At 43.8% G+C, this 23,624-nt stretch overlaps 1 protein-coding gene across 1 annotated transcript in view; it reads right to left on the bottom strand.

Moving 5' to 3' along the window:
- The window catches only part of LOC115461885 (low-density lipoprotein receptor class A domain-containing protein 1-like), a 43,647-nt gene extending 24,713 nt beyond the window's left edge, over positions 1–18,934 (bottom strand). Inside the window, exons 1-3 of the mRNA XM_030191945.1 lie at positions 18,871–18,934; positions 11,597–11,663; positions 7,013–7,123 (exon numbers count right to left, since the gene is read on the bottom strand). Coding sequence (XP_030047805.1) covers positions 7,013–7,123; positions 11,597–11,663; positions 18,871–18,903 — 211 coding nt within the window. The 5' untranslated portion in view covers positions 18,904–18,934. The remainder of the gene's footprint in view (positions 1–7,012; positions 7,124–11,596; positions 11,664–18,870) is intronic.
- Between the last annotated feature and the right edge of the window lie 4,690 nt (positions 18,935–23,624).

The following is a 23,624-nucleotide window of genomic DNA, read 5'->3' as shown; positions in this document are numbered from 1 at the left end:
TTTTCTGCCATTGAATCCCCACTGGAAATACAGTAATACCAGGATTTTTGCCAAAAAAGAAAATTAAATTTTTTGATATGAAGAGCAATTTGCAGATCAATTCGTTTTCAGACCCGAGACTATTGTCTTTTACTGAGTAAGCCATTCAATGACCATTATAGAAAGTCATTTTGAACTATTGTGCAGTGCCATATACTGCCCAGATGCAAAACCTGAAGGTGTTCTGTAAATAAATGGAGGCGCAATCCCTCCTTATAGCAACAAAACTGTATCAAAACGTTGTTATAATAAATGGATAACACGGTCCCCAAAATAATTCTTGCATATTGCTTATTAAATCACTCAAACTGTGGACATAACAAACCCTGTTTATGTAAAATGTATTGCCTCATTTACAAATCAGCATTAATCCATTAATATGATATGAGATGATATAATATTTATAGTCCACCAACTCCCAACATTAGTTAGTTCAAAGCAGATTACAACAAAATTGAATAAATAAGCTTCATAGCAAACTAATGACAGTTCTACAGAGATTGAAGAATATATATGAGTCAACCATAGCAATTTTGATTTCTCTTTGTTCAACTTGAACTCATGCATGGCACTTTGTTTTTCAATTCTATGTATACATTGAATAATACAGAAGTAGAAGATGTGTCTGTTTCAATAGGTTTTAACAAAAACATGTCATCTGCATTAAAAAAATATACACCCAAGGTAGAAAACAAAAAGAGGTCATATAAACAGTAAATTAAGATGGGGAGAATGGAGAACCCTGGGACTCCGCACATGATGACACCCAATCGTCTGAGAATTTATTAGCCATTTTAATTTTGTAGTGTCTATGAATCAGGAATTCCTTTATCCAGTTCAAAGTTTTACCTGTTATACCCATGGAACTTAGTTTACATACATTAAGAACATAAGTGTTGCCATACTGGGACAGACCTAAGGTCCATCAAGCCCAGCATCCTGATTCCAACATTGGCCAATCCAGGTTACAAATTCCTGGCAAGATCCCAAAACAATACAATACATTTTATGCTGCTTATCCTAGAAATAAGCAGTGGATTTCCCCCATGTCATTTTAATAACGGCTTATGGACTTTTCTTTTAGGAAGCTATCCAAACCTTAAACTCCACTGCGCTAACTGCTTTTACCACATTCTTTGGGAACAAATTCCAGAGTTTAATTATACATTGAGTGAAGAAATATTTTCTCCATTTCATTTTACATTTACTACTTTGTAGCTTCATTGCGTTCTCCCTAGTCCTAGTATTTTGCGTTCTCCCTAGTCCTAGTATTTTTGGAAAGAGTAAAGAAGCAGTTCACATTTACCCATTCCACTCCTCTCATTGTTTTCTAGACCTCTATCATATCTCCCCTCAGCCGTCTTTTCTCCAAGCTGAAGAGCCCTAGCCACTTTAGCCTTTCTTCATAGGGAAGTCGTCCCATCCCCTTTATCATTTTCATCAAGGTTAACAAGAAAATGTTCCATGGTGATGCAATAAGGAGTGGCATTCTCTCCTTCACTCCTCAATCCTCTTCCCTATGTTTACCTTATTATTTTCTTTTCTGAAAGGTGGCGGTGGCAGTGGCAGCAGCCGCAATTCCCATAGACTGCCCTGCCACTAGCACTGACCTCTTCTCCCTACTGCAGCCCACCTCTTGACATAACTTCCTGTTTCCTTAGAGGCGGAATGCAGTAGAGTGAAGAGTCTGGTGCTGATGGCAAGGCAGCCTATGGGAATCGCTGCCACTGCCATTGCTGCCTTTTGGAAAAGAATAAAATAAGGTAAATATGGGGAAGAGGGTTGAGGATGGAAGGGGGAGATGCCAGACGGGGCGGGAGCAGGGGTGGTATCTCATGCCTGCCTCGGGCAGAAGATTGCCTTCCAGAGCGTGCAACTTCAAGGGGGACCTGGATCTAGGAAGGGCATTGGCAGGTTGGGGACATGTCAGAACTTGCATGCACGAGTTATAGAATATTAGCATTTACATGCCTAACTGTCTATAGTTAGGCACGAGCATTAAAACAAGCCATTGAGCTGGCTTAAGTGCTCACATCTAAAGTTAAGTGCATAAATGCAGACTTATGCTAGTATTCTATAATGGCAGTTGTGCACACAATTGCCATTATAGAATTTGTAACTAGTACGCATCATCCTAGCACCTATATTTTGGCAACTGTTTGGAAATCTATCTCTAAGTGGATCCCTGAGGTAATGGAAGACAAAGCTACTTGTCCAAGTTCACATTACTAGTAATGGCAGAAGTGGCATTTGAACTCTGGCTTCCCTGGGGCTCAGCTTATGTTCTAATCACTAAGCTATTTCTTTTCTTAACAATCAGGTCTGCCCCTTGCTTGCCAGTTAAAGAGTTGACTAATCTGCTTTGGTATCTATTTTTATTCTTCCGCTGTCAGGGAAGAGAGCACATGAATCCCATAAATCAGATTTACGCTGAGAAGGTACACCCTTCTTTATTAGAGTGCCTCAAGTATAGATTTCGTATTTTGGTGTCCAGAGCAATGCCTACAAAACTGGCACTTCATTCAAGCCTCAATACATATTCAGAGGGAAAGCAGCTGTCTCTCTTAGAAAAATGTCAGCATAAAAAGAGAGAGAAAAGGAGGGTACCCATCCAGGAACCACCAGAGGAGAAGAACAAAGTATAAAAGAGAGATCTATGTTTGCCCTTCCCAAGCTTTTAATTAATATGACCCTATTTTAATTCTATTAAAAAAAAAATAACAACCCTCCACTCCCTTCCCCCCACTTACAAGGCTGTGTTGTTTGGGAATTGGCCTGAGCTCCCATGTCACAGGTGGCCTCGTGACTATCTCAAAGTGAGGAAGACGTGGAGGGGCATTTTCGAATGGGGACGCCCATATCTAAGGATGCCCATCTCTAAGGACGTCCCTGAGAAGGGGTGGGGCATCTCGTATTATCAAAACAAGATGGGCATCCATCTTTCGTTTCGATAATACAGTTGGGGAAGCCGAAATCATGAAATTTAGGTTGACCTTAGAGATGGTCATCCTTAGGTCATTTGAAATGGTTGTCCCTGGTTTTCGGCGATAATGGAAACCGAGGGCGCCCATCTCAAAAACGACCAAATCCAAGCCCTTTGGTCATGGGAGGAGCTAGCATTCGTAGTGCACTGGTCCCCCCTGACATGCCAGGACACCAACCAGGCACCCTAGGGGGCACTGCAGTGGACGTCAGAAAAAGGTCCCAGGTACATAGCTCCCTTACCTTGTGTGCTGAGCCCCCCAACCCCCCCCCCAAAAACCCACTCCCCACAACTGTACACCACTACCATAGCCCTAAGGGGTGAAAGGGGGCACCTAGATATGGGTACAGTGGGTTTCGGGTGGGTTTTGGAGGGCTCCCATTTACCAGCACAAGTGTAACAGGTAGGGAGGGATGGGCCTGGGTCCACCTGCCTGAAGTGCACTGCAGTACCCACTAAAAACTGCTCCAGGGACCTTCATACTGCTGTGTTGGAGCTGGGTATGACATTTGAGGCTGGCATATAGGCTGGAAAAAATATTTTTTTATTTTTAGGGTGGGAGGGGGTTGGTGACCACTGGGGGAGTAAAGGGAGGTCATCCCCGATTCAGGGCCGTGCTAAGGGTCTGTGGCGCCCCCCTGCAGACTAACAGTTGGCGCCCCCAGCGCCCCTCCGCAGACTAACAGTTGGCGCGCGCGTGCCCCCTGCCCCCCGTGAAAATGATCGCTGCCCTCCCATTCAGGCTCCTCTCTCCCCTGCCCTCCCACTCCCATGTCCCAACTGCCCGCCCTCTTCTCCCCCCCCAAATTCCTTTTAAATTTACCTCCGTCCGGCAGCGAAGGCGCAGCGTCAGTGAAGGAGGCGGCGCTCCCGACGTCTCTACTAGTCTTCCCTTCGCTCAATGTCCTGCCTTCTTCTGACGTCATTTCCTTGTCGTCAGAAGAAGGCGGAACACTGAGCGAAGGGAAGACTAGTAGAGACGTCGGGAGCGCCGCCTCCTTCACTGACACTGCGCCTTCGCTGCCAGACGGAGGTAAATTTAAAAGGGATCTTGTTGAGGCTTGGTCGTGAAAAAAATTGGACCAAGTAAAGTCGGCCAAATGCTCAAGGATGCCCTTCTTTTTTCCATTATTGGCTGAGGACGCCCATCTCTTAACACAAGTCCTCTCCCTCCCCACCCCCCACCCCCTCACCTTAGATGTCATACCTTTGCTGGAAGGGATGCCGAAGCCCCACCAGCCAAAGAAATCCACTGCCAACGAGGCCCCCTTCTTCCTTGTGCTGCCTCAAGAGTGAGGAAGTCAGCAGGGATGCCTCCAGCTGCTGATGGCATCACTCCCCGAGCATTCTCAATTCATACACAAAATGAGCATGTTTGGGGAGTGCAAGCACCCTGCTGACTTCCTTGCTCCTGAGAGAGTACGAGGAGGAAATGGGTGACTCAGGCAACAGATTTCTTCGACTGACGGGGCTTCAGCTACCCCACCAGCCATTGAACAGGTACTGCAGCTTTGGAGGGGGCCTGAACCCATTCTCTCTCTCTCTCATGTATACACTCCACTGTCTCTGTCTCTCTCATATGTGCCCCTTGTGCCTTCATCCATTCTCTCTCTCAAATGTGCCCTCTGCACCTTTACCCATTCTCTCTCTCTCATGTGCCCCCTGCCATCACCCGTTCTCTCTCACTCTTTCTCTCTCATGTGCCCCCTTGACATCACCCATTCTCTTTCTCATATGTACCCCCTCCTTCACCCATTCTCTCTCTCTCTCTCTCATTTGCCCCCCTGCCATCACCCATTTTCTCTCGCTCTCTATGTGCCCCCCTGTGCCTTCACCCATTCTCTCTATGTGCCTCCCTGTTATCATTCATTCTCTCGCTCTCTCTCTCTCAAATGTGCTTCACCTCCCCTCCCCTTTTGGACCTCCAGCGGCTCTCTCTCCCTTCCCAGACCACCGGCAACTCTTTCTCCCCCTCCCCTCCTGGTTTACCTTTTGATTTTCGGTAAGTCTTCACCCTGCAATGACAACTGTATTGAAATGCTGCCTCACCCTGCACCAGGCCTTTCCTTCTGACCCGTCCTGCTCCCTTCTGAAAACAGGAAGTTGCATCAGAAGGGGGCAGAGGGAAAGGCCTGGTGCAGGCTGAGGCAGCATTTCAATACAGTTGCCATTGCAGGCAAATCAAAGGGTAAACCATGAGGGGAGGGAAGAGAGAGCCACCGGTGGTCCAGGAGGGGAGGGAGAGATGCCAGACTGACTGTGTGTGTGTGTGGGCAGGGGAGGGAGGGCAGTTAATTATTAATTGTGATTAAAAATTTTAATTGAAATTCATAATTAGCACATTAATTGTGATTAATGTCCAGTCCTAGTTATTTTACCACTATTTCATGCTATTTTAGCAGAGGTTCCATTTTGTGCAATGAGACCTAGTTACTAATAACTGGGGTTAACATTACAATAACATGTCTTAACAATAGCCTACAGTGATAAGTTTCCCTTTAATATCATTTTACTTTAACAATCTAATATACTATTAAATGACACAAAGAAGTTTTATACATCCATATATTAGTACTAGAGATGTGCACACTGTCCACCTAATTCTATAAAAGTCACCAAAAATTGTGCACGTAAATATGGGCGCAATCACAATTTGTGAGCGCAATTTAATTGAATAATGAGTTGAGTAGTGCCAATAACTGGCATTTTAACAAGCAATTATTAGATTTAATTGGAACTTGAATGCATAAATTTAGGTACGAAATCTGTACCTAAATTTTACACATGAGTAAAAAAAAAAAGGGGACACGGAAATGGGTCACAGGCGGAAAGGGGCGTTCCTAGCATTTATGCATATTGCTGTAGAATACTGGGGATATGCGCTTAATTTAGGTGCATACATTTATACCACATTTCAGTTGGTGCAAATAGCTGCACTGCACCTACAGTTAGGTGTGATTCCCGGGTATAAGTGCTATTCTACAAACTGCATGTAACTTTAAGTGTGGCTTATAGAATAGTGCTTTTTTGGTGCCAATTTTTTTAGGCACCATGTATAGGATCTAGCCCTATCCGTGTTTCTTTTGTTTGGGGGGGGGGGGGGGGCTTTTTCACTATGTTTTGTTTTGGGTGTACGTCATTTGCAAATAATAAGTACTAAAAATAGAACGACATTTTTAAAAATGAATGATGTTTTGAAACAAAATGAAACCAACTTCTTTTGCTACATTTTTCATTTTGTTTGGAATCCACAAAAGAGTAATCATGCAAAAGTCCAAGGGTCAGTTGTGCTATGGCATACATGGTGGAGGAGTAGCTTAGTGGTTAGTGTGCAGCAGACCTTGATACTGGAGGACTGGGTTCAATTCCCACTGCAGCTCCTTGTGACTCTGGCCTTTTACTAAGGTGCGCTGAAAAACGGCCTGCGGTAGTGTAGGCCTGGGTTTTGGGTGCATGCAGGTCCACTTTTCAGCGCACCTGTAAAAAAGGCCTTTTTAAAATTTTTGCTGAAAATGGACATGCGGCAAAATCAAAATTGGAGCGTGTCCATTTTGGATCTGAGACCTTACCACCAGCCACTGACCTAGCAGTAAAGTCTCACACGGTAACCATGTGGTAACGACCTATATGCATCAAATGCCACTTGGCATGCGTCCGATACGTGCATCCAAAATATTTTTCGGATGCACACCAAAATTGAAATTACCACAAGGGCCGCGTGGTAGACGAGCGGTAACTCCATTTTGGCATGCATTGGGTGAGCATAGACACTTACACGGCTTAGTAAAAGATCCCGTTAACCCTCCATTGCCCCAGGTACAAATAAGTACCTGCAAATACTATGTAAACTGCTTTGAATGTAGTTGGAAAAATCACAGAAAGGCGGTGTATCAAGTCCTATTCCTGTCTTCGGGTTTGAGAATTCCTCTGTAACATAGATGATGAGGGTTAGCTTAAGTCCTAATATGGAGAGCAGAAAGGATTGCATACTTGGTTTGGCTGGTATTCCAAAGAGAATGCCTAGGCTGATGGCAGTAGCTATGGCTCCCACAATAACAAAGACTAAGAAGATAATAAGGACACACCTCCCAGTGGGACAGCCTGTTGGAATAAGAAAGAAAATTCATAGTTTCCACTTAAATTGCTTTGTGTAGGATACATTCATGTAAGTATAGAGTGAGCTAGCATTCAATAAGAGGGATGCTGTGCTGTAAATGGAAGAAACCAACTTGGGGTGGCCCTTTTACTAAGCAGCAGTAGGGTTAACGCGCAGGTAGTGTGTGCCAAATCGATACTACTGCCCGGGTGATGCGGGCATCTGGCAGTAATTTCAAAGTTGACTCCCGCTGTTTCCCATGGTAGAAAATATTTTTCTATTTTCTAGCATGGGGGGGGGGGGGGGGCGTTCCCGGTGGTAATCGGCAGCATGGTCATATTGGTGTGCACTACCTGAGTACCGTGCAAGTAGCGCATGAGCCCTTACCGCTAAGTCAATGGGTGGCGGTAAGGGCTCAGGCAGTAAATAGCCATGCACTATTTTTAATTTTAATGCACAGCCACTTACTGCCGCATTTTAAAAAAAGCCCTTTTTCCCAGCAATGGTAAAAAATGGCCCAGGAAGCACCAATTTCAAGCATCCAAACTACTGCAGGCCACTTTTTACCGCATCTTAATAAAAGGACCCCTGGGTGTTTCTGGCTGCATTCTCATTCATCTTTTTCACTCTCAAAGAACATTTTTCCCAAGATAATAACTGCCTTGCCTGAGACAGAACTCAATGGAATGTAGATGTATTTAAGTTTAGGCACCACTGATCAAACTGTATCTTTTCATGAGTCCATAAATGAACACAAAATTGGTACAAAATTACTATTTATTTGCAATTTTTGCAATAGGTCTAAAAAAAAAAACAGTGAGGTGAAGGAGAGATTGTTTTTGCAGGTCAAGCAGTGAAACCCTTAGGAGAATTGCCTTCCTCTGCCCACCAAGACCCCCTCATTTGACTAAAAGTAATCCAAGTAGAGTGGGAAAAATGTCACCCACTTAAGCCAGTTGCACGTGTATGTCTTCATGGAATACATGGTATTCACAAAATGTCCTTGTCATGATCCTCCTAGACCCTCCCTTTATGTCTGCTGAAAATGTGGTGAGGATCAAAGGCAAACCCAAAAGTTATTAAGTGGCGTGATTAAGTTCACATATTTGTAGAATATTTTCTAGGCTTTATGAAATTCCTGGTGATTTTTTACGTTTAAGTATTTACACATTACTAGCAGCATGTTGCTGTCCTCTGCACTCCCCCCCCCCCCCCCCCCCCCCGGTGTGTGTCATTATTTAAAAAGGACACTGATCGTAACTCATTGTTACATTATTCAAGTTATCACCCTAGACACCTCAGAGGTAGTAACCCTATAGGACAATTTCTTACAGTTAAGCGTTTGTGCTCCGATAAACAGAGTTTTCAAAATAACGCTCGAATAATGACAAAAAGGTTTCAACAAAGAAAATACCCTAAGGGTGTTATATAAAAAAAAGCATACACAAGAGCTATGTATGCACATCGAGAGTGGTTACTTCAGGACTCTCGTAGTTCTAATTCACAGCAGAATGTGGTGTGCATATTACCATATTCATAACATACTTTGGATTTGCAAAAAGTGATTTTAAAATACTGGGATATACTTAAAGTATATCTAGGTTTTCAAGAGATCCCCAAATTTGCATACAGAAGAGGGCACAATATAGCAGAATTACTTTCTATTACAAATATCATACAAAATACACTTTTAAATTATACTGGATTTACAGTTTGTTCCTCTTGCAGTTATTGTAAACATGCTGCAGAAGGTAACCGTATATTCAATTATCATCTACAAAAAACATTTTATGTAAGAAGTCAATATGACTGCCACTTTGAGGGGGTAGTATATATTATTATATGCCCTGTCAAAAATGATATGTAGGAAGATAAAGTTTAGGATAGCGGAACATCTTAGTAATATCAGAAAACAACTCTTAGAAGCACCATTGGTTGTCCATTGGATTGAGATGCAACATTCGATACAAGATTTGAAGTTTCAATTTTGTTACAGGTTAAGACTATTAGAGGGGGTAATCTGTCACAAATTCTGTTAAGGTTAGAACAAAGAATTATTTTCTCTTGGCAGACGTTTCAACCATTCGGACTCAACAGAGAAGTTGAATGAGGAGAAGTGTTATAAAAAATATTTAATGGCATTTGTATTTAGTTATGATTCCATGCGTCATGGGGGAGGATACTATTTTTAAGGACTGCCCCAAGACGCATGTGTTAGCGTTTTTGGACAGTTGAACCCAATGATTCCCGTCCAGAAGGATTAGCTGAAAATACCAAATGACACAATTGTAAGTAATATTAACTTTTGTTAATGGTTTTATGAGTATGAGAATGTTATTATATGGAAGTTTCTAATAAATAATTCTCCTGCACTTTTTCATCATTGCAAATAGAATTGCCACTTTTGGTAGCTTTATTTGAACGGCTCCTGATGATGCCAACCGGCAAAACACAGTGTTGTGTAGAGCTGTCAACAGAATAACTTTGAATATTTTCCTGGGACTTGGTCCCTATTGTGAATATTTATTTCATCTATAGAATCATCATTTTATGAACTACAACTGCTCTGGTTGATTATTCAGTTGAAGAATTCTATAAGGCATTGCGGCTTTGCCGCAGTTGAACATTGAATTTACAAACACAGGAGTTTGTGATATCCCTCTGGAGGATATCCATCTGGAGATTATATGAGAACTAGGATTTTGCTGTTATAGTTCTCCCAACATAACATACTGATGAACATTTGAAAACTGATGTATTTCAATATAGGAAGGGAGACTTTATATTGGAAATCCTTATAGTAAAACAGAATCTGGAGTGGATTTATGGTAATAGGGGGTTTTAACTAAAATTTGTAATAAATAATGCACAATTTAATTTATGATATATATTATTTAGTAGTCTATTCTTTTTGTAATTGTATGTGTGAAAAATAGTGCTATTTAGAGTTCCCTAATTTTGTATATTCATATCTGCCTCTATTGACATCTTTGGCCAATGAACTAAAATATGAGTGGCAAACAATGATGTACCGTATTTTTCGGGCTATAAGATGCACTTTTCCCCCCCCCAAATTTGGGAGGAAAATGGGGGGTGCGTCTTATAGTCCGAAGGTAGATTTGGCTGGCTGGCAGGCCGCCTGCCCTCCGAGTTCGGGATCGCCGTCAGGGTTACCTCCTCCCCGGCCCTGTCACCACTTCTCCCTACTCACGCGATCTTCCCTGGTAGTCTAGTGACGTCGGGGCAGGAAAAAGCCCCCTCTTTCCTGCCCAGCGCGCTGCTCTCCATCCTCCTGTATGCAGCCTGACGGTCTCGGCAAGATTCAAAATGGCCGCCAAAATTTCAATTCTCGGCGGCCATTTTGAATCTCACCGAGACAGTCAGGCAGCAATGCATACAGGAGGATGGAGAGCAGCGCGCTGGGCAGGAAAGAGGGGGCTCTTTCCTGCCCCGACGTCACTAGACCACCAGGGAAGATCGCGTGAGTAGGGAGAAGTGGTGACAGGGCCGGGGGGGGGGGGGCGGGGGAGGTAACCCTGACGGCGAATCGGCGATCCTGAACTCGGAGGGAGGGATTCAAACAAGACGCACCAGAGCACCTAGGTTTTAGAGGAGGGGAAAAGGAAAAAAAATTTTTTCCTATTTCCCTCCTCTAAAACCTAGGTGCGTCTTATGGTCCGGTGCGTCTTATAGTCCGAAAAATACGGTATTTGTTTACAAGCTATCTCTTCTGCAGGAAATTCACACAGCACTAGTAGTGCATACTTGGCTGTGTGCCAAAGAAAAGTTACATTGCATGAATCAAAGTTTGGAATTCATTGCCAGAGAATGTGGTAAATGCAGTCAGCTTAACAGGGTTTAAAAAAGGCTTGGCTAATTTCCTAAAAGAAAAATCCATAAGCCATTATTAAGGTGGACTTGAGAAAATCCATTGCTTATTTCTAGGATAACCAGCATAAAATGTTTTACTCTTTTGGGATCTTGTCAAGTACTTGGGTTTGATGGACCTTCGGTTTGTCCCAGTATGGCAATGCTTCTGTTTTTATGGTAATGAACTATAGTGTGTGGTAGCCACTAGTTGTTACAATATCCCAGTCCTTTCACTGAACAATATATGTGCAGCCTGCAGACATATCCTATGAAACATGAATTAACTGACTGCTTTGTTTCTCAGCTAAGGATGAAAAAGAGAAGGACAAGCCTTCTAAAAGCATTCAAGCTCCTATGGCTCAGAGCCATATATATTTTTAGCTAGAGTTACTGTAGGTGAGGACAACTGAACTCAGAAGGTGGGTCAAATCTACTATTTGTTACTAAGAACATAACAAATGAGATAAAACAGAAATGGAAACCAGAAAAAGACCTAATAGAGTTAAGAAAAAAGCAAGAATATTCTTGATATATAAAAGCTTTCATTAAGCAAGTGATAAATAGTTATTTTAGACATGATATTTTAAAATCAAGATTGCAGCTTTCACCTTTTTTGTTAGAATCCAAAGGCGTATGTAAGTCCAATCCAGTTGAAACCAAATCAACATCTGCACCCTAAACACATGAAAAGCAAAAGGATATATTGATGTGTGTGTAACAGTGCTACGGTGTAAAAACACATCCCTGCAAATGGGGAGTGAAGTCAGTATACCAAATGTTCAACTCTGACTCCTACTTTAAATTTGTTGTTATAGATCTAAAGTACTGGTAAATATAACTTTAGATCCAGAGCAAATATATATATATATATATATATATATATATATATATATATATATATTTATTTATTTATTTATTTATTTATTAGGATTTATTTACTGTCTTTTTGAAAGAATTCACTCAAGGCAATGTACAGTAAGAATAAATCAAACAAACAATAGACAATTACAGCAGTAAAATATTCAAATAACAATACAAAGTATGGCATAATATACTACTTACAATATCAACACAATATGTAGTAGGACATTTTATTAGTCAGCGTAGAGTATAAGCAAAGATGGAACATGTAGGGGCCCTTTTACAGAACAGCGGTAAGCCCAACATGGGCTTTCCATTCACTCTTCTGGGACTACCGCCGAACCAACGTGGCTGCCAGTGGTAGTCCTGCCCCGAGCGTGCGTCATTTCTGGGGGGAAAAGAAAACCCCCGGTAATGGCTTGTGCGTGATAACCCAGCAGTAATCAGGCATTGCCGTGCACTGCCCGGTTACTGCCAGGTTAGCACGGGAGCTCTTATCGCCACTTCAAATGGCCCCCCTCCACTAGCACAGGGCCCTTTTTCCCGCAGCTTGGTAAAAGGACCCCATAGAAAGGTAAGAGAATAAGAAGAATTAGAAAATAAGGTGACTAATTTAAAGAAAGTTGCACATAAGGAGAGGGTGTGGTTAGGGATACCCCTTGAGAGGACCTTCATGACCTTGGAGGTGTATAGAGTGTCATCTTGCTCTTCAAGTACTGGGGCCATTTCCTTTAAGGGCCTTGAAAATCACACATAGAGTTTTACATTTAGCCCACACAGTTACAATTGTATACCTGCAGGTGGCCAAGAGGAGGTGATGAGTAGATAGGATATGCAGGCATTCATACATACACTGGGCACAGAATAAAGCATGGGCAACATCGACCAGTAAGAATTTGGACTTCCCTTTGAATAAAGCCAGGATATCCTGGATGGGACTGTAGGGGATGAGATAGGACCAGCTTATACCTACTGTGCTATGGGCTCTGAGAACCATTAAAAAATACCTGAGCTACCAGCACTGCATCTGGGTATTCAACCCTTCCCATGCTTTACATATGGGAGGAGCCTTCCCATGCTTTACATATGGGAGGAGTTTAGGAGCGCATGATTGAGATTGCTTGCCGCATCCTTGACTCTATGCTATCAGAAACAGGGGCTAACTGTCTCACCCATAAGGTTCTGACCACACTCCTGGCAGAAGTTTCTGCCATCATCAGTGCAAGACCTCTGATCCCAGTGTCCTCTGACCCAGAGTCACCTTTGATCTTGACTCCAGCCACACTCCTAACACAAAAGACAGGCATGGCTCCAAACCCACCTGGAGACTTAGATGAGAAAGATTTCTGCAGATGGCAATAGAGATAAGTCCAAAGCCTTGCCAACACCTTCTGGAACCACAGGAGGAGAGAGTACCTCCTGACCCTACAGACCCACAACAAATGGCAGACCAGTAAAGCTAACATCCATGAAGATGACCTTGTCTTACTCAAGGATAACCAGACTCAACGCAATGATTGTTGCCTGGCATTGGTCACCAAAATCATCCCCAGTGAAGATGGGAACGTCTGAAAGGTTGAAGTTAGAACTGCGAAACAAGGAAAAGCAAAGAAAGTCTGCAGACCCATCACTGAGATTGTGCTCCTTGTGCTGCACGAAGAACCATGAACAATGTGAACCACCATTCACCCATGAAGACCAGAGACTCAGAGACTCTCTCTCTCTTTTTGTGTTGTCTAGTGTTGTTGTTGTTTCTCATTTCAGCTCCTGCGAGATGAAAAAGACGACTCCACAGCTGATGGACAGTCTGAATGCATATAATGCAGTCTGCATACTATTAATGCGATAAATTGTGATATAATGAACCTGGTATCTACCGACACCAGACTGGGAGTGTTCTGCTGCTGGCAGCCTTACACTATTTTATAGTGTAGCCCTAAAGTATGTTTAATGCTTTTACTGTTATGCTCACTTCTAAGGATTTTCACTGCTGCAGTCTTCACTGCTAAGATATATGCACAGTGCATTGTGTGTAATGTAGTCTTACATGTAATGCAGCCCCCCCCCTGCTTATTTGTATAAAGTCTGTTACAAGTGGTCTATTCTCCAGCTAGACCTCTTCCTCTTCTCAGCCAAGCTTGACTCCTTTGCTTACTTACTGTTATTTCCTGGTCATCCCTACTATCTCTGTCCTGAGAGGTCAGCTAGGGTATGACCTCTGCCTCTAAAATATGTCAGTATAAAAATACAAATTTACAATATATTATAATGTTGCACATTTTTACAGTGCCGTAGCGAGGGCGGCTGACACCTGGGGCGGATCGCCGCTGCGCACCCTCCCCCCGGGTGCAGCATGGCGCAGCCCCCCCTCGGCGCACGCACATCTCCCCCCTCCCGGAGCGTGTACACCCCCCCCCGGAGCGCATTCTTACCAAAGGGGGCAGGTGGGAGGGCCACTCCGCCCCAAGTGCATGTCGCTGGGAGCTGCTTTGGCTCCGCTGGTTCCCTGCTCTCTCTGCCCCAGAACAGGAAGTAGCCTGTTCCAGGGCAGAGAGAGCAGTGAACCAGCGGAGCCGACACCCCCCCCCCAGTGGTGTGCACCCAAGGCGGACCGCCCCACCGCCCTCCCCCTTCCTAAGCCACTGCATTTTTATTTTGAAGCTGAAGTCAGAGTCAGAACATTAATACCAACTCCGACTTTGATTCCACCCAAAATTTCTTCAGACTCCGACTCCATAACTTTGACTCCACAGCCCTGCTTGCAAACAGTGTCCAATCAATGCTTACCAACCAGTGTACCTTCGGACCTGAACACGTGGGAAACAAGCCACCATTGCCTGATACTCAGGTCCAGACTAGTACACAGTTTCAGCCAAGTAATGATAGGGAGCTGGAAAAAAAAAAAGGAAGTGGACTAACAATGATCTGGGCCCCCGAGCAGAAGGGGTCATTGGGCCCCCTGGGCCCCCACCACCCCACCTTTGTTTCTAGCACCCCTCAGGCCATTTTGGAATTAAAAAAGTGCAAGTGAGAAACATAGAAAATCAAGCCATTGGGATGTAGGAGAGGCAAGCATTTTTAGCAGACTGGTCCCCCAGACATCACAGGAGAACAATGGGGTACCCTAGGGGGCACTGCTGTGGACTTCATATAAATGCTCCCAGGTGCACATCTAACTATGCTCTCTTATCTTGTCTTCTGAGCCTTCCAAATCCCACTACCCTCAACTGTACACCACTACAATATCCCATATAGGTGAAGGGGACACCTATATGTGGGTTTCTGGTGAGTTATGGAGGGCTCACAGTTTCTACCACAAGTGTAACAGGTAGGGGGAGGTATAGGTCTGGGTCCACCTGTCTACAGTGCACTGCACCCACCACTACACTATTCCAGGGACCTGCATGCTGCTCTAATGGACTTAGCTATAACATCTGAGGCCGTCATAGAAGCTGGTGAGTACTATTTTTATTCACATTTTTTTTGGGGGGGGGGGGGGGGGTGAGAGGGGATCAGTGACCACTGGGAGAGTAAGGGGAGCATCCCTGATTCTCTCCAGTTGTCTCCTGGTATTTTAGAGAACCTTTTTGTGCCTTATTCTTTATAAAAACAGGTCCAGACGGAAATGTTGAAGCTTTCGTCCTAGACGTTTTTGTTTTGTTCCATTATAGCTGTAAAACATCCAGTGTTAGGAACGCCCTAAGCCCACCGTAATTCCACCTCTGCAATGTCCCCGACATGCCCCTTTGTGATTTAGACGCATTTCAGATGAAATGCATAGATAAACATCTGCAAAAGAGATTTCAAAAATACCAATTTAGACATTTTGAGAAGAAATCTGTCCAAGTGGTGCTTTATGACACTTTTTGGACATTTTTCTCTTTCGAAAATGAGACCACAGTAACCTATGGAACTTTGTAAGTCTAAATATTTTGAAAATGAGTCTCAATGATACCTAGATCTTTTTCTTGGGAAGTGACTCCAAAAGTAGAACCTAGCATCAAAAAACTGTGATTTGGATTATTCTTCTCAATGTGGATCACTTTGCATTTGTCCAAGTTAAATTTCATCTGCCATTTGTATGTCCAGTTTTCCAATTTCCTAAGGTCTTCCTGCAATTTTTCACAGTCTGCATGTGCTTTAACAACTTTGAATAGTTTTCTGTCATCTGCAAATTTAATCACCTCATTTGTCATTCCTATTTTAAGATAATTTATAAATATGTTAAATAGCACCAGTCCCAGAACAGATCCCTGGGGCACTCTACTATTCACCTTCTTTCACTGAGAGAAATGGCCATTTAACCCTATTCTCTGTTTTCTATATATAAACCAGTTCCCAATCTACAATATAATATTGCCTCCTATTCCATGGCTTTTATAACTGCCCAAATAAATCAAGCTATTCCTAGTCAATAGTTTGACTACAAGACAATATTCAACATGTTGGCATTATCAAGCTTCCTTTATCCTTTCTGAATATTCAGATGACATAATCACATTTGAGAAATCCATCAGGTCAATACTGACCTTCTGAGAGCCTATATTTGCTATTACTAAAGGTAATAGTACTACTACTACTACTTAACATTTCTAGAGCGCTACTAGGGTTACGCAGTTTGCATAGGATTGTAAATTTGTGTAGCATAAATTACAAAAGGTACAGAGAAAGGCGACGAAAATGATAAAGGGGATGGGATGATTTCCCTATTAGAAAAGGTTAAAGTGGCTAGGGCTCATCAGCTTGGAGATGATATGGCTAAGGGGAAATATGATAGAGGTCTATAAAATACTGAATGGAATGGAATGGGTAGACGTGAATTGCTTGTTTACTCTTTCCAAAAATTCTAGGACAAGGAGGTACACAATGAAGCTACCAAGTAGTAAATTTAAAACAAATCAGAAAAAATTATATAAGCCATTATTAGGATGGTCTTGGGACAATCCACTGCTTATTTCTGGGATAAGTAACATAAAATCTGTTTCACTGTTCTGGGATCTTGTCAGGCACATGTGACCTGGATTGGCCACTGTTGGAAACAGAATACTGGGTTTGATGGACCTTTGGTCTATCCCAGTATGGCAACACTTATGTACTTATTTACATTTTTAAATATGCAAAAGCATCAATTTTTAGAGACAATCTATACTAGTGTTTTTCATAACAAGGTCCAGGGGCCAGTGTCAACCCCATTGGCCATAAGTGTGGTCCACTGATTCTTTTCCCCACCTTGTCCTGATACTTGCTGCTGGCACTACATTCATAATATTTGTTCTGTTTTCTACTTGCATCATGTAGCTTTGTACACTTGAATGGTATATTTCCCAAACTCCCCCATTTTTCTCACGAGACTAAAAGATCAGTGAAGGAATCAGGATACTGTGCAGTTCAAACTCACTGAAGCCTCTGCAGAAAATGTAGCAGAGATTACAAACGAGTGAAGGTCAGCTTGCAGGGGCTGAGGATAGAGGCAGGATAGTGGCTGACAGGTGGGAATGGCAGTTGGAATTGTGACTGGTTGGGGTTCAGTTGGAGAAGAATATATACGGGAAACGAAACAGGGGAGAATATGTGTGTGGGGGTGGAGGGGGACGATGGAATGGAGGACATGGGTAGAGAATGTGAGTGTGTGTTTGGGGAAGGATATGGACTTAGGGAAAGAGAGTGCGTACTGGAGTAGACCTTGATTTATTTACATAAGTATTCTAAATATGCATAAGGGGAAAGGGGAAGAGGTTTGATTTACTGTCTTTCTGTGGTACAACCAAAGTGGTTTACACATTATCTGCCAGATTCTATATATCGTGCCTTAATTTCCGTACAGAAATCGAAGCATATTCTATAACAATGCACGTAACTTAATTGGTCAACTAGCTAATCAGTGCTATCAATTGGATGTTAACAAGCAATTATCAGTACTAACTGGCATTAAGATTTATGTGCAGAATTCGCTAAGCATATTCTATAACATGGTGCGCTTAAATTCTAAGTTGCATAGTTGAAAAGGGGACTTGGCCATGGGCAGGACATGGACATTTCTAAAATCTATGTGTGTTGTTATAGAATACACTCTTTCTGCACCTAACTTTGGCATCAGGATGTACGCCAACTAAAGCATGGCATGAATTGCTGCCACTAAATTTGGTTGCATGGAGAAGCACTCAGTGTAATTCTATATACCGTGTGAAAATTTAAGCCAATGAAATGTAGGCATACTTTAGAGAATATGTCTAGGTGTGTTTTTTTCCCCACATGGAATTTTCAGGCACCATATATAGAATCTGGCCCTATATATAGGTACCTTTTCTGTCCCTAGTAGAGTCACAATCTGTTTTTTTACCTGGAGCAAAGGGGCAATAAGCAGTCAGGTTGACCATATTATCAGAGGGGAAAGCCACCAGGCCACTGGTCTCACTGGAGTGCTAGCAGTTTTGGTCAATAATTTAATTTTCCATTATTTCAAAGGACTGATGTGGGAAGGAGAGGACAGAACTGTTGAGATGAAAGAGTGTATAAGCAAAAATCTTCAGAAAGGCATATGAGACTTTTGATCAAGAGTGGCTAAAGTACAAATCTAACGCTTAAATCTGGCTTTCTATCAGAAAGCAGACACGACTTTTAACAGATCAAACTGTCGGTGCTCAGCAGAAACCTAACATCTACTGGATAATCACATAAGAAAGAACTTTTCTCCTCCAGTAATTACATATATAGGTAGATACAAATAGAAATAGAGATATATAGAGACATACAAATATATACCTATATACCTATCTAAATAGATAAATAGATCAATATCTATCTATACCAAGAAATGAACAGTGCAAACGTTTCATTACATATTTTGAAACATTCCTTTAAAGAAATCCTGTACCTATAGAGTTTTTGAGTTCCATTGCTTAAACGTATTTCACTTATCTGTCAGAAAACAAGTTTCTTTCAAATTTCTATGCCTGCAGTTGACACACGTCTATCTTCTCTGCCACACTTGAAAGTGTGGTTACTTGATAGAAATAAATACCTGAGACTGTGGGAAAACTCTGTTTGTCCACATTTTTCATTGCTGGTCACACATGCTGCTGGCTAAGAAAGGCTGAGAAAATAGTGCCTAAATAAATAAACAGAAGATTCTAAAACAAACAGGAAAATACCACATTAATTAAAATATTGAAGACACTTTACAGCTTTGCTCATCGAATCTTCATCTTCATCTTAGAGCTGCTCTGAATTTCCTCAAAAAAAGACCAGTCAGTGGTGTCAATGGGTTTGTCTTGTGTGGAAATTGATTCTGTCCATGGTGATTGTTTTCATTACATAACTGTGGTCAGCATTCAATCTCAGAAAAGTGGTTTGCTGAGAGATGTAATGGTGAAATCTGTGCTCAGGGAAACAAAGCAGGTACAAACATGTTAGGAAGAAAGAACATGTTCTTAAGTTCTTATGTAACACTGGGGAAGAATAGGGAGATAAAAGAAAGAGAACCAGCCAGTGAGGTAGCCAGATCTGACATTTTGGGTGGGCCAAAAGCTAATGTGGGTGGACACTATGAGGGGCATAATCGAAAGTGGGTGCCCATCTCCATGGGTGGGACAAACCGTATTTTCGAAAAAAGATGGGCGCCTATCTTTTTTTCGATAATACGGGTTGTGTGGGGCAAATGCCTAGGATTTGGGCGTTTTTGAGCTGGGCACTATCAGTTTTCAGCAATAATGGAAACCGAAGGCGCCCAGCTCAAAAATGAACAAATCCAAGGCATTGGGTCGTGGCAGGGGCCAGGATTCGTAGTGCACTGGTCCCCCTCACATGCCAGGACACCAACTGGGCACCCCAGGGTCACTTTTACAAATTAAAAAAAAAAATTAAAATAGCTCCCAGGTGCATAGCACCCTTCCCTTGTGTGCTGAGCCCCACCCCCCCCAAACCCACTGCCCACAAGTCTACACCATTACCATAGCCCTAAGGGGTGCAAGGGGCACCTACATGTGGGTACAGTGGGTTTTGGGGGGGTTTGGAGGGCTCAACATTAACCAGCACAAGTGGAACCGGTAGGGGGGGGATGGGCCTGGGTCCGCCTGCCTGATGCCCACTGCACCCACTAACAACTGCTCCAGGGACCTGCATACTGCTGTCAGGGAGCTGGGTATGACATTTGAGGGTCGCATACAGGCTGTCAAAAAAAGTTTTTAAAGTTCCTTTTTTGTGGTGGGAGGGGGTTAGTGACCACTGGGGGAGTCAGGGGAGGTCATCCCTGATACCCTCCAGTGGTCATCTGTTCAGTTGGGGCACTTTTTTGGGACTTGGGTCGTGAAAAAAAGGGTCCAGCAAAAGCGACCCAAATTCTCGCTTCTGTCACCCTTTTTTTTTTTCGATTATCGGCCAAAGGCATCCATCTCTCCTCGGCCGATAAACACGCCCCAGTCCTGCCTTCACCATGTCTCCGACATGCCCCCGTCAACTTTGTTCGTTCCCGTGACGGAGTGCAGTTGAAGAAGCCCAAAATCGGCTTTCAATTATACCGATTTGGGCGCCTTTGCGAGATGGGCGCCCATCTCCCAATTTGGGTCGAAATATGGGCGCCCATCACTTTCGAAAATAAGGCCGTATTTAGTGGTTAGTGCAGTGGACTTTGATCCTGGGGAACTGGGTTTGATTCCCACTGCAACTCTCTGTGACTCTGGGCAAGTCACTTAACCTTCCATTGACCCAGGTACAAATAAGTACCTGTATGTACCCTGTAAACCACTTTGAATGTAGTTACAAAAACCACAGAAAGGCAGTTTATCAAGTCCCATTTCCCTATATAGGTATGAATAGTGTTTCTTAGGATACTACAAAATAACGCCTTAAAATGTACTTGATGGATTTCTAAGTAGTCTGCCCAACAGCTGCCCTGCATCAACATAAACCATGTACATACTTAATGGAAAAACCAATATTTTTAAATATAGTTACATTATCCCATATCTTAAACTTGACCAGACATAAGTCTACTATAACGGCAAACATCTCAACACACATGACAGGATCTTGCAATATAATTACAGCAATGGCATATATCTTTATTACAAGTGTAAATGCCTAATTAAGCTGTATTCACAAAACAGGTAAAAACTGTCAACATCAAGATTTTTTTCCACCTACTGTGGAGTCTTAGCATACAGAACATAGCTAGAATGTTTTCTCTTAGCTTTCCATAGAAAAAATGTATTCAAATTCTGGTAGTACCTCAATAATAGCAACACAAAATGCCTTCACTGTCAGGTACTTTGTGAAGTAACACTAAATCCTGATTAGAAGCTCCTTAGAGCCTATGTTGCAAACCTTAACACCAATTCTGAACACGAATACCGATAATAGTATCTTTAAAAAGGCAGCAGTGAATATACAAAACAGCAATACACATCCCATTGGAAAAAGCAAACAAGTCAGACTCATGGATCACCAAACAAACTACATGCCAGCAGAATATTTCACCTCGGTCACCTGCAGAACACAGATTAACCCTCATCAATTAAAGAAAAAAGGACCAAAAATTAGAAATTATCCTCTAGCCCAGCATCAGCCCTTCCTTTCCTCACCATCCATCCCCGTAGCTAGGCATCAGCCCTACCCTACCCCATCCCTCCTTGTAGCCTAGTGTCAGCCCTGTCCTAAACCCTTCCAATCCCTCCATAGTCTGGCATCTCCCCTGCCCTTCCCAATCTCCCCCACCCTCCACTCTGAAGCACACCAGCATTACATATAAAACCTTTTGTCTTTTAATGTCCTGGGCACTGCAGAACCTACCCCCACCCAGAAACCCACCTACAATAAATATAAAATATTTTCTTTATTTTAACCTGGGCATTGCAGAGACCATCCCCACCCAAAACCCCACCACATGAAATATACAACCTTTTAAAAAATGTTATTTTAACCTGGGCACTGATGCCCAGAAACCCACCAACATTAACACAAAACTTAACCTGTGCCTTCCCAGACCTGATATTATTGGTCTAGAAGGTTTCAGAAACATGGAGGCTTTCTTGTTGAGGCTCTCTGTGCTGGGTGCCCTGAACAGGTTTGCCTTGCATCTGATAGCCTTGGAAATGGGGTGGCAACTGGGACAACATAAGCATAGGCGTAGTTTGACTGTTTCATTTGGGGGGGCAAAAATGGGCGGAGCATATTAGCATATCATTTGCATGTATACATATGCAAATTAATATGCTAATATGGAGGAAGGAAATTAAATTTACAGGCAAAATATCACAGATGCACATTTCAAAAAGCTGACACATTTCAATTAATAAATTATGAATAAAATAAACTTTTATTTACCTTTGTTGTCTGATCATGTAGTTTTTCTATTCGCTTTGATCCCAGTGTCTTCTGTTTTATGCAGTGTCTTCTTTCCAGTAGGCTTCCCTCTGCTCCCCACCCTCCCAGTCCCATCCATCTCTTGCTCCTTCCCTCTGCTCCCCACCTCTCCCAGTCCCATCCATCTTCTGTTCCTTCCCTCTGCTCACCATCCCTCCGTCCCATCCATCTTCTGCTCCTTCCCTCTGCTGTGCCTGACCTCTCCCAATCCCATCCATCTCCTGGTCCATCCCTCTGCTCCCCACCCCTCGCAGTCCCATCCATCTCTTGCTCCTTCCCTCTGCTCCCCACCCCTCCCAGTCCCAACCATCTCTTGCTCCTTCCCGCTGCTCCCCACCCCTCCCAGTCCCATCCATCTCCTGCTCCTTCCCTCTGCTCACCTCCTTTCCCAGTCCAATCCAATTCCTGGTCCTTCCCTCTGCTCCCCACCCACCCCTCCCAGTCCCATCCATCTCTTGCTCCTTCCCTCTGCTCCCCACCCCTCCCAGTCCCATCCATCTTCTGTTCCTTCCCTCTGCTCACCATCCCTCCGTCCCATCCATCTCTTGCTCCTTCCCTCTGCTGTGCCTGACCTCTCCAAATCCCATCCATCTCCTGGTCCATCCCTCTGCTCCCCACCCCTCGCAGTCCCATCCATCTTCTGTTCCTTCCCTCTGCTCCCCACCCACCCCTCCCAGTCCCATCCATCTCCTGCTCCTTCCCTCTGCTCCCCACCCCTCCCAGTCCCATCCATCTCCTGCTCCTTCCCTCTGCTCCCCACCCACCCCTCCCAGTCCCATCCATCTCCTGCTCCTTCCCTCTGCTCCCCACCCACCCCTCCCAGTCCCATCCATCTCCTGCTCCTTCCCTCTGCTCACCTCCTTTCCCAGTCCAATCCAATTCCTGGTCCTTCCCTCTGCTCCCCACCCACCCCTCCCAGTCCCATCCATCTCTTGCTCCTTCCCTCTGCTCCCCACCCCTCCCAGTCCCATCCATCTCCTGCTCCTTCCCTCTGCTCCCCACCCACCCCTCCCAGTCCCATCCATCTCCTGCTCCTTCCCTCTGCTCCCCACCCACCCCTCCCAGTCCCATCCATCTCTTGCTCCTTCCCTCTGCTTCCCACCCCTCCCAGTCCCATCCATCTCCTGCTCCTTCCCTCTGCTCCCCACCCACCCCTCCCAGTCCCATCCATCTCTTGCTCCTTCCCTCTGCTCTCCACCCTCCCAGTCCCATTCATCTTCCCTCTGCTGCCCCCCCCCCCCCGCGAGGTCCAGGATCGTGACTCCGTTTACCCCCTCTCTTCCTCCCTCCGTCCATGCAGGCAGCAGTCTTCTTCAACCTTTCTGTGCTCCTGGCAGCGGTAGCGACGTACACGCTGCCTTCGGTCTGCCCCGGAAGCCTTCTCTTCAAGTTCCTTTTCCCACCTATGCGGGAACA

This window comes from Microcaecilia unicolor, chromosome 2 (assembly GCF_901765095.1).
Source record: "Microcaecilia unicolor chromosome 2, aMicUni1.1, whole genome shotgun sequence".
In the NCBI taxonomy this organism is placed as follows: Eukaryota; Metazoa; Chordata; class Amphibia; order Gymnophiona; family Siphonopidae; genus Microcaecilia; species Microcaecilia unicolor.
The sequence above is the reverse complement of the archived record's forward strand: the minus strand, read 5'-3'. Positions and strand labels throughout refer to the sequence as shown.